This window comes from Lathyrus oleraceus, chromosome 3 (genome assembly GCF_024323335.1).
Source record: "Lathyrus oleraceus cultivar Zhongwan6 chromosome 3, CAAS_Psat_ZW6_1.0, whole genome shotgun sequence".
Classification (NCBI taxonomy): Eukaryota; Viridiplantae; Streptophyta; class Magnoliopsida; order Fabales; family Fabaceae; genus Lathyrus; species Lathyrus oleraceus.
This window is the reverse complement of record NC_066581.1, coordinates 165,653,026-165,671,705: the sequence shown is the minus strand read 5'-3', so window position 1 is coordinate 165,671,705 and position 18,680 is coordinate 165,653,026. Positions and strand designations below refer to the sequence as shown.

The 18,680-nt window shown below is 35.2% G+C and overlaps 1 protein-coding gene across 1 annotated transcript; it reads left to right on the top strand.

Annotated features, from left to right (window-relative positions):
* Positions 1-3,567: 3,567 nt before the first annotated feature.
* On the top strand, positions 3,568-12,173 carry LOC127126027 (casein kinase 1-like protein 10). Its single transcript, XM_051054889.1, has 14 exons — positions 3,568-4,304; positions 4,414-4,454; positions 5,009-5,078; positions 5,372-5,520; positions 5,603-5,698; positions 6,197-6,267; positions 6,796-6,857; positions 6,974-7,037; positions 7,141-7,225; positions 7,388-7,514; positions 7,622-7,695; positions 7,777-7,840; positions 11,303-11,439; positions 11,533-12,173. The coding sequence occupies exons 1-14, from the start codon at positions 4,229-4,231 to the stop codon at positions 11,803-11,805; spliced, it is 1,389 nt and encodes a 462-aa protein (XP_050910846.1). The 5' UTR covers positions 3,568-4,228; the 3' UTR covers positions 11,806-12,173.
* The last annotated feature ends 6,507 nt before the right edge of the window (positions 12,174-18,680 follow it).

Below are 18,680 nucleotides of genomic sequence, written 5' to 3'. Positions count from 1 at the left end.
AAATTATCTTGTGCTCCAAAGATAAAATTATAAGGAATTCGCTAAGAAGAAAACAATGACTTCGATGTGGACAATTTTTTTGAATCATTATATATGATTAAGTCTTTGTCGTACAGGTTGTGTCTGAAATGACAAGTCTACTCATTCCGAATAATAGAGAACAAATCTATAGTGGAGAAGTTGATATAATTTCACAAGATTATTTATGATCTTGAGAATATTGAAGATAAGGACAAGGCTATACTCTTATTGAGTTCATTATCCAGATTTTTTTGAGCACTTTAAGGATTCACTTCCTTATAGCAAGACTTAAGTGTCTAAAGAGGAACAAATGTGTGTAAAGGTATGTTCAAATAAAAAAGGTTTGACAATTCAAAGGTAAATGATAATTCTTATTATATAGCAGTTGTCTTAGACAATGATAGTTATGAGAATGTTGGTGCATTAGTGGTATCGAGTTTGGAGATTGAAAAATGTTGGATAATTGACCTAGGTTGCTCTTATTATGTGTTAAAAAAAATATTTTGAGACTTTATAAATACAAAAATATGTGAAAGTGAATATCCATTTATAAATAAAAATAATTTAAAAAATGTGTATATTCACATCTATTCTTTTACATTAACTCAAACAACAAAATATTTACCCCAATGGATAAACTTTGGAGACGTAGCTTGTCACTTAGTCCCTATAGGAGGTTGTGTGAAGATGTCTATATAAATCGAAAGTATTCATTTTTATTCTTTTACATTAACTAACTTTACGAGGATGTTGTGTGAAAAATAGTTTTGAAAAAAATTGTTTTGTTAAATTTTTAATGTAACTAGTTTTTAATTGAGCATAGTATTATTTTTAGTAGTTATATTTATTCTTTTAGAAGACAAACCACAAGTTTTTTAAATATGTTGAATTAAAAATCTCAATAAAATGTATTTTTGTCTTGCCTCATATAAAGATAAAAGTTTCGCATGAATTAATCAAATCATTGTCGTGGGTTGTTTCACAAATCTCCATGAAAGAAATATACCACCAAAAATAAACAAGTGATATGTTTGTAATATGCCATTATGAAGATTTAAAAAGTAACATGCATATGCATAAATTATTAATTTTAATTTGGATATTTATAATAAAACAAATTCATATTTATTGTACCTTAAGGTAATATGCATGACTTTGTTCCAATGTCTTCATGCAGGTGAAGAAAAATATCTTAATAGATTGATAAAAAATGATATATTCATACATGTATAATTAACAAGATACATAAGTGCTCTAATTGCACTTAGGTTTGGTTTCCAGGATCAAATAGTGTTTCACCATTTTCTCGAGTTTTGAAATGATCTTTCTCCCCATCTAATAATCTTTGGAATAAACAACAAATGAAATTTGTCCATATAAAAACTTTTTTATCACTTTTTCTATACAAACGTCATGATTTGTGTAATGGTATAATCGAAGAGACCTTGGGGCGGGGCGAAAGGAGTGTGCTTAAACCATTGTCCTTACCAAGTCTCCATTTTTATTGGTTCGAGCGCCCTCATTTCGAATAAAGCGAACCTTTTTCGTATACATCGCCCAAATCCTTATTGTCTTCGTTCATAACAAACGATCGTGCATAAAAAATGTGTATTGGATCAACAAACATTACATAGGAAGTCGTGAGATTTAATTACACTTCCTAGATTTTAGGGAACCAACCACCCATTCTTGGAGTGATTGCTACATCCTAGAAAGACTCGGGTCCATGTCCTAAGGACTATAAATACTGAAGTATCGTGATACTCAAGAACAAACGACATCACATAGATAATACACATATACAATAGTTTCTCACCTCAAGTGAGTTAACTCTCATTACCACAACAAACCTAAAGCCTCTGACAACCCTTATGACTAGAGGTTGTTATGCATTTGTAATTTTAGCAAGTATAGTTTGCGCCCATCGTGGGGCCAGGTAAAACTAACCTGGGCCACACACATCATTCACTCACAATTGATTCTGACATCGTCTCACGAGGGTGTTTCGTTAAAATTCTAAGAAAACCACCAACACCATCGTTGAGGGTTTCGCTGGGGGGAGAATCCAGCTTCTCCTAACACTCGGAAGATGTTAACAACAAACATCACACCCGTGAAATTTCTCAGTGTCTCTAGAGGGAATTAAGGGGCCATAATCACCTTTTCGAAAGAAAACACGATTGGTGTGTCCCCCCATGATAATGAACTCATAGCCATCATGATTCAGTATGTCAATTAGGATGTGAAACATGTGTTAATCGATTTTGGCAGCTTAGTAGACATCATGTTCTTGAGCGCATTCCAAGGGCTCCAACTAGATCCCAACAACATTGGAGCTTTCCAAGGATCCCTAGTTAGCTTGTTGGATAAACAGGTGCAGGTCATGGGTAACATCGCCCTTAAAACAACATTTGGCTCAGGGATGAATGCCAGAACCATTGAGGCAAAGTATCTTATTGTAGATGCTACATCCCCTTAAAACGTTGATTCAAGCCTTTTCATTATTAAAATTTGTTTTCGTTTTGTCTTCATACAGACATTCACAATCACTTCACACACGCTCTTTCTTGTACAATTGTTTTACACAGATTACTTCTGAGATTTTTCGAGTTAATATCACAAGTGAACTAAACTCGTGATTGTTTGCTAAAAACACCTGCAAACAATAACCTATTGTTTGACCCCTTATGATCTCCCCATGTTTGTTACTTCATGCACTCCTCATAATCGAATGATCATTATCTTCTTTCTGGTTGACTTTTGTTTTTGGCTGATCGTCACAATTTTTTGACTCATCAACTTTTCCAAGATTGATTCCTTTCCTTTTCTTTGTGTGCATTTATTTTTCCTTTGAAAAGAATATTTCCATGTGTTGCCCGCCTGCTCCCTTTGTTGTTATTTTCCCAATTTATTATACCTTTTGATTTTTCATTGCCAACTTTAATATTATTTCAATTTTTTGTGTTTCCCATAAATATTGATTTTAGATTCATCACCACTACTTCCTCATTATTCTTGAGTTACTCTCTCAATATCCTCCCTTCTATATTCATAAACTTCGTCATAATTGGTCAAAACCGCATTAACGTCAATGATATTGGCCAAATCTAAACTAATTAATGTGTTAGCCTCTAGTATCTCCTCATAAGGAAACAAATCATGAACCACTGATTGTCATAAATTTTCGCCGACCCAATATTTCTCGTGCTGTCAACCATCCTTTTTCCTCCTCCTCATCTCTTATAATACTAACTCCTCCTATACCCTCCGCTAACCCTAACCCTAACTGAGTGCCATTCACATTCCCTTTCTTTCTTGATCTCTTTTGAATATATCTAAGACACCTTTATGCCAAATCAACCACATGTTATGCATAAAAGATGTAAACCTTCATCTAAATCTTATATCTTCTCCCTCTAGCATAGGGTTAGGGTTAGGCAAATTAACTTCAACTCACGTACTTTTAAAATCACTTTTGACTTTCCTATCCTAAAAGCGAAACTAAATATATATCTTAAATAGATAAATGTGGAGAAATAAAATAAAATAAAACAAAGCACACCAACTATTACTATAATCTCCTGCCAGATTTTCCCTTCACATCTCTCTTTCTCTCTCTAAAAACTCCAAACTTTTTTTGATTTGTGGAATTACTCTTGTTGTTCATACCTGGTTGGTTAACCATACCCCCCTCCTCTTCAATCTCTCCATTTCCTTCATACACATATAGATTTTTTTTTTAATTTTAATTTTCATAAAAGAAAGTTTATTATTTTTGTCTTGTTGCTGATACCCATTAGCATTTTATTTTCTGGGGTCAATGCGGTCAAGTTCTCTGAAAATTAGGGCTTCAATCGGTTCTCTGGGTTGATTGATTTCGCTCCTTTCTCTCATAGTAATGTAGTTAGACAAGATTGTGTTGTATTGTTATTCTAAATAATAATAAAATTGTCATCTTTATTTTTTGGGTTGTTACAATTTTTGTAAATTTTGCTCCTTTTTGCTTTGCCCTTGTTCTGAATTTGTACCTTATTAGTGTTTCACACGAATCGGGTGAATAGGTTTGAAAAGCTCATTGGATTTGATTGTATTATCGGAAAAAGTTTGGGACTTTTGACCCCTTAGGTGCTGAATTGGGAACAAAAACAAATCTGAGAAGAAAGGGGTTGTTGTAGTTAGTGGATATAGGTTGACGGGTTAATTCACGATGGATCATGTGATTGCTGGGAAGTTTAAGCTTGGAAGGAAAATTGGAAGTGGGTCTTTTGGGGAGCTTTATATAGGTTTGTTTCATGTTTTTTGTTCTTATTACTTTGAAATATTGATTGTAATATTCCTTTTTTGGGCATTGTTTGATATTGTTGACAAACTGTTTCTCTTTTTTTGTATCAGCTGTTAATGTACAAACTGGTGAGGAGGTAGCTGTCAAGCTGGTATGTTAGGTTTTCATAAAGTTTTTAACCCTATTTTGTGGTGAAATGATTAGTTATTGAATTATTTCATAAATATCTTGAGTTTGATTAATGTTTTCATATTTCCGATTGCATTTTTAGTATCTTAACTGTGTGTATATATAGGATGAAACAACCTTGATTTATACTCTTTCGAACATGCATTCTATAGACTTTCATATTGTGTCCTCATAGTGGTGTTTAAGAATTCCATGTTGTAGACTTTGTTACTTTTAAAGATTAAGTTTGAAGTTTCCTGTATTCTTTTATCGATGCAATGGTGGGAGCAATACTCATGGCTTGGAAGGAATCACGAAGAATTACTATGATTGAAGTTTTATGTGAATTGTCATATTATCTCTACAGGGATGCAAATTGTGGTTAATGTTGTTGCGTTGTAGTTTATCTTCCATCGTTCATCATGCTCTTATGCCTTGTTTTCACAAGTTTGTCCTATCAGTTAATGATATTAGTCTGCTTGTGATATTCTGTGTTTAATTCTTAACCATAATGCCCCGCACCTGAAAAATTTCCAGGAGCCCGTGAAGACCAAGCATCCGCAGCTTCACTATGAATCAAAATTGTATATGCTTCTTCAAGGAGGAAGTAAGTCAATATGGCTATTTCTTTTTGCAGATTTCAGTAGTGAAAATATTAACTAATGGCTAAAGCTAAACTTCCACATGAAAATGATTTCTCCATTATGTTTGTGTGTGTGTTTGTTTTCTCGAGTTGGAGGATATTCTGATGAATTCATTGATGTCCATAATCTAAACTTATTGGAATCAAAATCGTTTGTCTTAAACAATGCCCTTAAAGTAGATTAATGACTGAAAAGGTTTCAGAAAACAAATGAGAAGTTTCCTTTTGAGTAATCCAACTTGGTTCTTTATTTGCAGCTGGGGTGCCTCACCTGAAGTGGTTTGGAGTTGAGGGAGACTACAATGTGATGGCGATCGACCTTCTTGGACCTAGTCTGGAAGATCTGTTCAATTATTGTAACCGGAAGTTAACATTGAAGACAGTGTTAATGCTTGCTGATCAATTAGTAAGTCAAAATGGAAACCATATGAAGTTAAAGGCCTTATATAGTGATACTAATGTTTCAATTGGTCCATACTATTGTTCAGATTAACAGGGTTGAATATATGCATTCAAGAGGTTTCCTTCACCGTGACATAAAGCCAGACAATTTTTTAATGGGCCTAGGACGTAAAGCAAATCAGGTATATTATCTTGTTGGAATGATTTCTTTCAAATTTTGTATGTTTCTCTTTTTTATTTTTATTCCACCATTTTGTTTTTGAAGGTTTTGGTTATTCTATCCGGTCGTGTTTGATGCTTAGTTGGTTAAGACTGGTTAGGTCAGGTGAAGGTTTATGAGTCTTTTCTATGACAAACCATGAAGTGGATTTTAACCTGTCATGGCCACTTCCTCCTTGAAACTCACGGTTTTTTTCCTGGCAAAAGTTGATTGGCCTTGGGTCACATTTAGAGTCAAAGCACTTCCTCTGGCTCTCTTTCTCGTATTTTGGATGGATTTTCTTGGAGCATGTCTTCATTTCTGAATCTTTTTCTTCTACTTTATTTAAATGGAATCCTTTTTGCTGCCATTAAAAAACAATGATTGATAGATTCTGATACGAAATGATGAAGTTGAACATGCAAATCCAGTTCTTTTAGGTTCTAACTTTATTTATATCATGCCGGGTACCTCATTTCAGGTCTACATCATTGACTATGGCCTCGCCAAAAAATTCAGAGATCTTCAGACTCATAAGCACATACCATACAGGTAAATTTTGTCACGATTACTATTTCAAGATATAATATTAAGACTTGCAAAAAATTCTTTGGGGGGCAGAGCCAACATGCTGTTTCCATATTAATTTTACATGCCTTCCTTTTTATTTTAAGCATTCACATCACTTTCATAGGTATTCTGCTACTTTTTCAATTGAATGCTGTTTACCTATATTAAGTGGTATCAGTATCATTCACTCTATTCACAACAGTGATAATTGAGATTAGTGTAAAATATCTCAAGTGTGGCCGTGTTTGCAAGCATGCACATATGCTTATGAGTAATTGGAATTGATACTGTTAGATTCTGCACTGTAAGTTCAATAGTGTTTGAAATGAATATTTGCCTTGTCATCCATGACATGGTCTCAGGTCTCTACTGTCACTTGTCTGTTTTCTCTTTCCAACACCAAATACACTACAAAAATGTTCTTTCACTTTAATTTACATTATAGTTTTATTTTTTTAATTGAGTAAATTCATATTTCTTTAGTTACGAAAAGCTCTTTTTCTTGTGCAGAGAAAACAAGAACCTTACAGGCACAGCTCGGTATGCGAGTGTGAACACTCATCTTGGAATTGGTGAGTTATATTATATATGTTATGGCATTCAATTCGATTCATTTTTTTTTCTTTTTTAGCATTGACAACCAATAATTATAATGCATTTTTTTAATCTTACTTTATTTTGTTGGCAGAACAAAGCAGAAGGGATGATCTGGAATCTCTTGGTTACGTTCTCATGTACTTCTTAAGAGGAAGGTTGGACACTTGATATACACAAATGTATTTTTTCCTATCTAGATTTGGATATATTTACCATATCATTCTTACAATCTCCTTGCATTGTACTCTTTATTTTCAGTCTTCCCTGGCAGGGACTGAAGGCGGGTACCAAAAAACAAAAATATGATAGGATCAGTGAGAAGAAGATGACAACTTCCATAGAGGTATACTGACTAGCTAGATTGATGAGGCTTTTAGAGACACTTTGATATTTTCTCTGGACCTTGTGTTTGATGTTTTGAATTTGTTTGGGTGTTGAATGGATTAGCCATTGTTGGTCTTGTCACTTTTGTTTCATTTCATTAATTCTTGCACTTGTATGACAGGTGCTTTGCAAATCATATCCCTCAGAGTTCGGATCATACTTCCACTACTGCCGATCTTTGCGGTTTGAAGACAAGCCTGACTACTCCTATTTAAAGAGGCTTTTTCGAGATCTATTTATTCGAGAAGGTCCACAATCCAATACATTCTAATTTGTACATTAGCATTCTACATATTTTGTTTGGCAGCCTATTGTGTTAAGTAATCACAAATTATTCTTAACTTTGTTAACGCAGGCTATCAATTTGACTATATTTTTGATTGGACTATATTGAAGTATCCGCAGATCAGTGGAAGCTCTCGAGGGAGGGTTAGTGCTTTTATACCTTGCTTGTTTTCGTTTTGCTTTCTAGTGGAGGTCACTTGCTAACTATATTTGTTCTAATAACAGCATGACAGTGGCAAGGCGGCTATGAATGCAGGGCCATCCATACAGAGGCCAGAAAAGACCTCAGGTATACTCTCTTTTGGACACATAAGATAATAAATTTGTCATCCTTTAATTCCCAATGTCTAAAGCTTGGGCTGTCAAGAATTTTTAATCAAAGAATGAGAAGCAATAGGAGATGGGATATTGGTAGGTTAATTAGCGACGATGGGATTTGGAAAGAGAATGTCGACTAAAGGATAGTGATGGAACCATTTCTGGAAGTAGATGGAACAGTGGTAGAGACGAATAGGTCATGGTAAGGAATTATAGACTCGTTGAAATTACATCCTTAGAGATGTAAAGTCTGGCTGATGGGGATAGACACTTGTAACCCTTATGAGGTTTGGAATATCCTAAAAGTAGACACTCATGAGAACGAAAAGACAACTTGCGAGTATTATAGGGACGGAGTAACGGAAAACAAGCACATCCAAGGAAAACTAAAGCTAGGATCAGCACCTGTAGGTTGACTGACAAGGTAGGAAGCAGGAACTCAGAGGCCATCACTACCAACACTAACTTGTAGAAGATCTTGACTAGTAACCTGGGATGAGACAACAGAGTTATCACGATGAAGTTGAAAAAACATAGATATTCATTGCAAAACAACTAACACTAATCAATTTCTTTGTTATAGAGGGAACATGAAGTAAATTATGTAACACAAGACTTCTATTAGGTCTAAAGGAGATAAAAAGGAGGTGGAGCCAGAGGAACGAATAGTCAGACCTTGACCAATCTCTATAAAGATCTGGTCAGGACCTTCATAGGGAACATGGAACCAGGTTGAGTTGGTATTAGGAAAGGCATTGATAGTGTTGGTTAGCATGGCATTCGGTTGCACAGGGACGGGAGGTCTATAAGTACGCTAGGTTTGGAGATAATTCCAGTGAGTTTGAAAGCCATGAGATGGAGAACGTGCTTGAGAAAAATAACATTGATATCCTTGTGAAAAACCTTGAGGGATTGCCATGATAATCCACAGTTATAGGTGCGTGAAATTGCTGATTAAAACGATGATAACAGGTAGAAGCAGTTTGAGAAAAATAACCTTGATATCCTTGTGAAAGACCTTGAGGATTGCCATGATAATCAGCAGTTATAGGTGCCTGTAATTTCTGATTAAAACGATGATAACAGGTAGAAGCAGTGTGGCCAAATTAAGCAAACCTGACACTGGATTTTGCTAAAATGTCCCCTGCCTGTCCTCCACCTCCTCTTCCATGCGAGACGCCTCAACGAAGTAAGGATTGAAAGGAGGAACCAGATCCATCTGAGTTTCCAGTAGTTAGATGAGCATTTGATAGATTTTTGCCTATGGAAGGAGCATCAGTTTTTGGTTTGGACTGTGCGAGGTTAATGGAAGCCACATCAAGTTGGATCTTCTAGTTGTCCATGGAAAGTCGCATCGAATCCTATTAACTCAAATTTGCTCTCAATAACAGAAATAACAGATTCGTAATCCTGTAGCAGTCCTTCAAGTATCACATCAATGTGTTGTTGAGGGGGAATAGGATCACCAACAGAAGCAAGAGAATCGACAAGAATTTTAATGTAGTTGCACGCATCTCTAAGCGTAATTGACGTCCACGACTACAAGTCAATTTCTGGAAATGATCATGAATACGCGTTCAGAGGTGTGATGTGCGTGCTTGTCAAGATCTCGATCTAGATCTTAAAATCATAAGATTTTACAATCTTACTCACCCCAACGATCTTGAGTTAAATCTTGTGTTGTAACTTGTTAAGAGTCCCACATCGGACAATATATGGCCTGAACATGTGTTTATAAGTGGGGACAGTCCTCACTCTACCAACCGGTTTTATAGGGTTGAGTTAGGCCCAACCACATTTCTTAACATAACTAAATTGTAAAAGAAAAAAGTAAAGTCATGGATTTTGTGCTATCTTGGCCAGTTATGGCCAGGATTAGCCGTTTTTCGGCCACCACTATTACATGTTAAAAAGGATGACGAGATGCACAGGCGCATCAATTACTGTTTGGCAGTGATGAATGCATGCCTTTTGCAATGAAGTTTTTAGATTTTAGAGTTTAGAGAATAAACATCTCGGTTGTAGGGTTTGTTTTAAATAATTGACTTATGATAAACCAAACGATGGATCAAATATGTCTCTATTGTCTGACAGATGTTACTTTGATGATAGTAATAAAGCATAAAAACCAAATCATACATGTCTAAAGAATTTGAAAAAGGGTCATTTCCCACTATATACTAGCGTAACAAAATATATGTAAAAATACTTGAATATAGTTTTTTTCTTCGTTTTAGTAGGATTGTACAATTTTTGATACGATCCTATGTTTTCTGATCTTGCTAACCCCTCTCGATCTACAAAAATAATCGGGTAGAATCTTCCGATCTTAGCTACGATCTTATGTTTTACGATGTTATTATCTCCTTCCGATCATATGCAAGATCCCGATCTTGACAACCTCACAACCAAGAATTCGAGTCATAGCAGAACTCGTGATAGTAGACTGAAGCCAGGAAAGCATCCATTGATAATGCTGCGTCCAGGATCTAAAGTTTGGGTTCTCTATCGCAGAATCAGTGGTTGCATCGGTAATTTACCGATCTGGAATTTCACAATAAGATTAAGAAGCTTTGAAGATTGTGCTCATTCACAAACAATTTAGGGTCGTATATTATTATTTTTTTAAATGGTTTTTATAGTGTTACATATTTTTGTTAAAAAAAATTTACAAAGATTTTTTAATAAAAGTTAAATTTTTTTTTTTTGGATATCAAAATTTTAAAAAATCATTTAATTTTGAAACTAATTCATATATCTTTTCATAAAAATCATTTTTGAAATACAACTTTTTGAAAAAATTATAATTTTGATTATGTTTTAATCTTCGGTAATATATATTTATATTATAAGATACTAAAATTAGTCTTTCAATTTATAACAAACTGATTTTAAAAAACTTTTAATATTTTGAAAAACGTTTTCATTAAAATCATTTTTAAAAATACAAAGAATTTTTTTTTAAAGCTAAAACAAATATTACCATTAATTTGTTGGCACCAAACAAGGAAATTCTTCTCTCAAGCTTTTCAGAAATCTTCAACTTAAAAGTAACGAGATCCTGTTTTGAAGACGATTGCGACGGAGGTGGTGGTTCTGTCATGATCAGAGATAGATGAGAACCTGGTTCTATGATACCATTTTAGAAATGGTGAATGAGATGCAGAAATGCATTCTACAATGTTCTTTGAATTCTGTTTTGATTGATTAAAACAGAAAGATAACAAGAGGTTATATAGGCTTAACATACACCCTTTGTAACTAACTCTAACAAATAGTAACAGAGATGTCACAAATAAAAGGCTCTTACATAGTCTAAAAGCATCCAACTATAATATCATTTCATTGCTACTAATTGTTATCAACAGTGGTCAAATACCGCGCTTTTCTCATGTTTTTTGTCAATAATTACTTGTGCATTTACTTCTTTCAGTCGGGAAAGAGCTTCGAGAGAGATTCTCTGGGGCTGTTGAAGCATTCTCGCGGAGGAACCCAACAAGTTCTAGTCCTCGCCGCGATCATTCTAAACATAGGGGTTTTGAAGATGTAGCAGCGATGCCCAAGGATGCGGTAACAAAATTGTTTTTAACAGATTTTCTAAATCATTACTTTGAGAATCTCTGTTGGGATTATTTATCCTAATATGTTACCTTGTCAATTCAGCATCATGATCAAGAAAAGGGACGCAATTCTGGCCGATACGGCAGCAGTTCAAGAAGACCTATAATCTCATCAACATCCAAGCCAAGTTCATCTGGTGATCATACTGACAGTCGTACTGGCCGTCTGACCTCATCTGGTAGCCGTCCATCAACCGCACATAGAGTGCAACCTATGTACGAGACCAAACAACCAACCTACACACGACCAGGATCTACCAGAGGCAACCGCGATGATCCTCTGCGGAGTTTTGAACTCCTCTCTATCAGGAAGTAAAAAAATTCAGTATCCTTTTGTTGGAAAACATTAAACATCTTTGAAATTTCGGGAAAGATATCAAATAGGATGGAGTCATGTTCGTGTATATTACTGAATTAACATGGAGTCATATAAACAACTTCATTCCTGATATCTTTTTCCGGACCAAGTTGGACTTCATTTGTTCCTAAAACCATGCGTTAGAGAATGTTGCATGTTGCTGTGTTTTTGTTATTTAAACTTTTGACTAGATAAATGTGTTTTCTTGTGTTAAGAAAAAAAGTAGATGAAACTTGAGAGTTGTAGTTTATGATGCAATTGTTGGTGTTGTTTTTTTGTATGAGAGTGAGATTTATTGAGTAGCTAGAATTTGATCTTGGACAACATGCTGGAGATCTTCAATTGTTCTTTTTCTTCTTCTTCCGGCCATGATCCATGCTGATATCGAGGCCGATTTTAAAATATTAAGTTTTAGGCTAGAAGAATTAAGAAATCGGACTGGATTTGTTTGAATTGTTTTCAATCTGCGACCATCCGGATCCGGATGTTATGCAGATTGAAATAGTTAATATAAGTACTAGAGAGGAATTGTAAAACTAAAATTAAAGATAGAAATTAAATAGATAAAAGATTATGGATGAGTTAAATTACTAATACTTTGCTAGATGAAGTGACTTTTTTTTTCTTCATTAGGTTAAATCATGCACCCTATTGTTTCATCTGTTTTGGAACCCTTAAAACTTCAAGACTTGTAAAATATAATGCATTGGAGGTGATTTTGATTAAAAAAAACTAAAAAAAATTAAGGATTCAAGAGTTTATTTTTAGAGGTATAAGTTTTAAAAGATATAAAAGAAAAAGAAGAAAAAAAGGTTTCATTCATATATAAAATGAGTAAGGAATTATACAAATTGAACAAATCTAGTTCAGTTTTTGTAATCTTGATATAAGTTAATTCAATATTTTTTAGAGGATTTTGAGAACTATGCGAAGTTTTCTATATTCTAAAATCAATTAGATTTAAATATTATAAAAAAGTTTGGAAATTGCTTAAGGCATCCTTATGTTATGTATTATAGTGAAAATCAAACTATTTTAGAATCTGAAAATGCAGTTTGGAATATGGACTTTAGAATGAACCTAAAATATATCAAACTTATGCATAAATGAATCACACATTTCTTTAAAAAGAAATAGCACAAAAATATATTTTCAATATATATTTGAAAGTATATTTCCGAAACCTCTCTTCTTCATTTAAAATGCTTTTTTTTTGGATTTTTTAATACATCCTATATGTTTTTTAGACACCACGTGAAATATTTAAAATACTCATAATTTTTGAAGATACATTCTTGGACACACCAAATACACACTCAACACAGACAATTCTAAGTGTCTTATAAGTTGGGTTTTTAAATTTCGGAGACGCATCTCCGATACATTTTCGTAGATATATTTCCAAAATGTCTGTAGACCAGAACTAGAATCAGAATCCAAAAACATGTAACTTGACAAAATAAAATCAACATTCATAACATAAAATAAGCATTACATAGATTATTTTAACATAAAATGCAACATTACACTTCAATATCCAGGTGGACGCTTCAACATCTTAAGAATATCTTCGAACGATCTTGAAATCGTTACTTTCAACTTCAGCGAAACTTTTGTTTCGAAACGGAAAAAGACACAGTCCTTACATTTGCATCCGTCTTGAGTTCAAAGTAGTTGGACACAACATTCTCTCTATGTCAATCGATGGTGAACGGTACTCGAGCTTCACAATTCTTTGATTGTCTCCGTAAGGAAGGAGATAATTGATTTCGTATGTAATATCTACAAGAGATGTGTACTCGGTATGCTTAAAGTCTTGACTGAGAGTTCCGTTGGAGAATGAGACATTTGCGACATACCAGTTGATGTTTATTTGTGACATTTGAGACATTTTCAGTTTGTTTGAAATAAGAAACAATAACACATTAATTTATAGAAGTCATATATCAATATGGACCACTCAAAAACTAGCATACTGATTTCGAAGATATATCTCCGATTCCACTCCCTATTATCTTGTTTCAGAGATGCATCTTCAGAACCTCTCCTGATCAGGTTTGAAAACAGAACCTTTGAAACATTAACATTTTTTAAAAGAACAAATTTTTGCATGAGGAAGATCAAAAATGCATTAAGACACAATATTAATAAATGTTGAATATGTTCACTTTATATATATTGAAACACAATTACATACACTTATTTGTCCGGCTAAATAGGAAATTAAAACGAATCGAAACATATGTCGTCGGCTAAATATATGAGTCATACCCCCTTTGACTTTTGTGCATCTGATTCTCTTTCAATGTTGCTCAATTTCTCGAACTCTTGCATCCTTTCCATAAAATGATCCGGCCAAGTCTCGACTTTTGTTGTTGAATGATCTGTCCACTCCGGTGATGTAAGTGATATAGAGCATCCCAGTTTCAAATAAATTTGAACAAAATACTGTGATTTTGAAAGTCGCCCAATACACATAATAAAATCATTTGGATTTTGAGGTGGGGCAGTACACAATGGGAAAAAGGTTTCTGAAAAATCGTATCGTGTAAGATCAACATACACCCTATCATACGCACATGCTATGAGGTGGTCCATTTCAGAGAAGCACATCCATTTTTCCTTCGGTGTCGGTCCGCTAAGGCAGGGAACAAGAGACTCATAAACTTCATCGAAGTGTTTTTTCTTTCCGTATAGCCGTGTGTATGAATCTTTATGAGTTCTCAACTCTTGGATAAGTTGATGGAAGAAAAGTGTATGGTTATCTTCTCCTTTACCGAGTAAAGCCAAAATAGCTCGATATTCACAATTACATCTCCCTCAACATTGGCGATCCACTAGATGTATTTGTGCATAAAAATGGGCATCTCGTCAATGAATGAAATTTTTTGTGGAGGCGGCGTAGGAGGTGGTTTGCTAATGCGAGCTCCTTTAACAATACTTTTTTAAGATTTTGGAGTTGGCGAGTCGGGAAAAACTTTGTCAACATGTTCAAAATATGAAGAAGACCGTGTAATAGAGTTGTCATTCGGTGTAGGCTTGGTTTTCTTCGGAGCACATTTTGTTTTTATCGGTTGAGAGGGTAGTTTCAAGTCGGTGGTGTCCGGATATGCAATTTTCCTCAATTGTTCTTTGATGTGGAGTTTCATGTTGTCATCGACTTTCAAAAATCTTTCTTGTATCACTTCCCATTCGGTCAAAATAGAGATATTCGATTTACCTTCTTTCATGACACTTCCGTCATCAAACCTAAGCTTCTTCCAATGATTGAAAACCTCAGCCATTCCTATCGGGCTACCAAGTTTCACCTTTTTAGCAATAGCACAAGCACATGAGAGACCATATATTTTCACAATTGTGCATCCATATTTTGCGCTACCGGAACCTATATTATCATCTCATTTAGACTCGTGAAAAATATAATTCAAACCTGCTCGAGATATATTGTCGACCAACTGAGAATAAAGATTGTTGTCTTTAAATCCGTGCTCCAAAAATGTGATGCTCTGACCAAATGATGTTTGTATCTCATTATGCTGGTTTTGAATCATTTGGTTCACGGAGTCCCAATCTCAACACAAATCATCGTTGCTATTTCCCAACCAATTTTCAAAGTAGCATGGGCAGACTCAATTCTGTTAGTTGTTGTATTTCCGAGGTGTCTAACCTTATGAGTCCATGCGCAAATAATTTTCTCCTTCACCTGGTCAACAATTGTGCTTTCAACATATTTCAAAAAATTAGGATATTTTTCACACACTTTCCTGAAATGCATAATAGAATCGGAATATAGTTCTTTTATAGAAGAATTTACTATACGATTCCATGCAACCATTATTTTTTCCACAACCATACTCACCTTCACCATTTTTCCATCTTCGGACTCTATCTATTTCGTTCCTACCGCGGGTTTAATCCGACTTCTCACATTCTCTATCATGTGATACCTACAAAGTAATGCATTAAAAGTAGTAAATATCTTTGCAACCGAATTCATCAAGGCAGTATCACGGTCGATAACAATCACTTTAGACATCTCACCCTGGTCCTTCAACAGTGTCCGACACACCTCTAAGATCCAAGTAGTATTCTCCTATTTTTCACTCTCTAAAAATGAAAATATCTTCTCAGTTGAGGTAACACCAACCATCTCTAATAATAGAAGTCTATACTTGTTGGTCTTGTAGGTTGAATCAAGTATGAGCATAATAGGAAACATGTTGAACAACTTTATGTAATCAGGATGAGTCCAAAAATATCTCTAACAGTAACTCCATTCTCGCACTGTACCTAGACACGTAACTGTTATCATCCAACAATTTCAAGAGTTGTTGCATTTAAGTCCCCCCTAAGTGCCTTATTAGTTAGTACCAAATCTTATACACTTGCTTGATATTTGATATATTTTCGGATCTTTTCCGTTTCAATTTGTAGGTGCTTAATTGGCTGCATTATATGGTAAAACACTAGTTGGTTACTAATGTCTTGACTGATGTCATGACATGGTATGTATGTGTGACTACATTGTAGGTTAGAATATCTAACTGTACTCTGATGTCTTGACTGATGTCATGACACACTTGAGTAGTTACTGCAGGATTAGCTAACACAGGATTTATTGAATGTCAAACTGGATGCTGTGACATTCATACCTGTCAGCAGATACTAAGGAATAGAACAGCTGGTGTTTTGTTAGAACTTAGTATTTATTTCCAGTCTGGTTATCAAGGAAAGACCAGACTTGGCATAAGGCCTACTGACTGAATGTCAAACTGGATGTTATGACATTCATCATTGACAGCAGCTACTGAACATTAGACAGAATGGTGTTCTGCTATACTTCAGCATGTTACTTAGTCTGTTCTTCAAGAGAATAACAGAACTAACTTAAGGCCAAATGTGTAAATGTTAAATTGGACACTTTGACATTTATTAATGTAAGCTGTTACTGTAGTATGGTCATTTTGATCATGTACAGGTCAGCAAAATTATACAGTCTGTTTTCTGGAAAAACAGACTCAGCATATGGACCTTGATGTCAAGCTGAATGTCGTGACATTCATTCCTGACAGCATATGCTATATTGTAGGTTGTTCAGTTTTCTGTTTCAGCTTTTTCTCAGGCTATTCTTCAGGGATTCAACAGCTGAGAGAAAATCCAGAAAATCAACAACCAAGCTACATTTAATGAACCTAACAAATAGCCTATTTGTTAGTAACCTAAATGTTGAATTTATGGGAACTCGCGTGACCTTAAATTCAGGAGAATACAGGTGCAAAAGCCCAGGTACTGCAATATAAAAGGAAGGCGTTCCTTCATTCAATTTCGGGGATTTGAGGCGTGAAGATTTTGTGTGTCCATCATACTTCACTGCTGTATTTTTGTGAGTCTTGTATTAGACGTATCTTGTAAGCCAAGCCATTATCAAGTAGATGATTGCTGTGGCATAAAGTGTTCATTTAGTTGTAAGTGTTGTGTCGCTCAAAGCTTTTAAGCGTGAGTGCTGTGTATCTTGATTAAAGCTGTGAAGCACAATCAAGAGTTGTTTGAAGTGTGACTTCAAATTGTCTTTAATATTGATTAAAGGTAGTAATCACTGAGGTGATTGAGGGGGAGTGAGTAGGAACTCTGATCTTAGTGTAAGATTGAAATTGCATTGGGTAGGGATTAAGTGATAAGTTGTAAACGGGTGAGTTTAGCTTTGAATTAATACTACTAATAGTGGATTTCCTCCCTGGCTTGGTAGCCCCCAGATGTAGGTCATGTTGGACTGAACTGGGTAAACAATTACTTGTGTTATTTACTGCACTTACGTTTAAGTTCTGCATAATTCCTGTCTGTGCAGAATTGGATGTCATAACAACCCGTGTGACATCTAAAGTCTGATAACTAGAATTTCAATTGGCATCAGAGCAGGCACCCTGCCTGTGAATTTCTGGGTGAGATCTAGGGAAGTTACTTTCTAGTACCATGGACAAGGATATAGGACACTCAAATAGACCACCCATGTTGGATGGCTCTAATTATGATGACTGGAAGCCTCGTATGATAGCCTTCTTAAGGTCTCTAGATAGCAAAGTCTGGAGAGCTGTCAACAAAGGATGGGAACATCCAACGAAGACAGGTGAGGATGAAGTCAGTGTGCAGATTCCTGAAGAAGAGTGGGACAAGGAGCAAGAGGCACTAGCTCTTGGAAATTCCAAGGCCTTGAATGCATTGTTCAATGGAATCAGTAAGAACATCTTCAGGCTGGTGCACCGCTGTGAACTAGCTAAGGAAGTTTGGGATACCCTCAAGGTAACTCATGAAGGTACTTCCAAGGTGAAGATGTCCAAACTTCAGATGTTGACCACCAAGTTTGAAAACCTGAGGATGAAAGAGGATGAGACTATTCATGACTTTCACATGAATATTCTTGAAATTGCAAACACCTCTGGTTTACTAGGTGAGAAAATGGCTGAAGAGAAACTTGTAAGAAAGATTCTCAGGTCCTTGCCTAAAAGGTTTGCTATGAAGGTCACAGCCATAGAGGAGGCACAGGACATCTGCAATATGAAGGTAGATGAGCTCATTGGTTCTCTCCAAACCTTTGAAATGAGCTTGTGTGAGAATACTGAAAAGAAGAACAAAAGCGTAGCTTTTGTATCTAATGCTGAAGAAGAGTCAGAAGCAGGATATACTGAAGGTGATGACAGTATATCAGAAGCCTTAGCCATGCTTGGGAGGCAGTTCAACAAGTTCGTGAAGAAGATTGATCAAAGAGGGAGACCTAATGTCAAGAACATCCCGTCTGACATCAGGAAAAGATCAACTTCTGATGAAAAGTTCAACCA

Excerpts from the sequence above, each read along its gene's own strand:
- LOC127126027 (XM_051054889.1), top strand. The coding sequence starts at position 4,229 with ATGGATCATGTGATTGCTGGGAAGTTTAAGCTTGGAAGGAAAATTGGA. Across the intron at positions 6,858-6,973 it reads GAACACTCATCTTGGAATTG|AACAAAGCAGAAGGGATGAT; the intron begins GTGAGTTATATT and ends TTTTGTTGGCAG. Across the intron at positions 7,038-7,140 it reads ATGTACTTCTTAAGAGGAAG|TCTTCCCTGGCAGGGACTGA; the intron begins GTTGGACACTTG and ends CTTTATTTTCAG.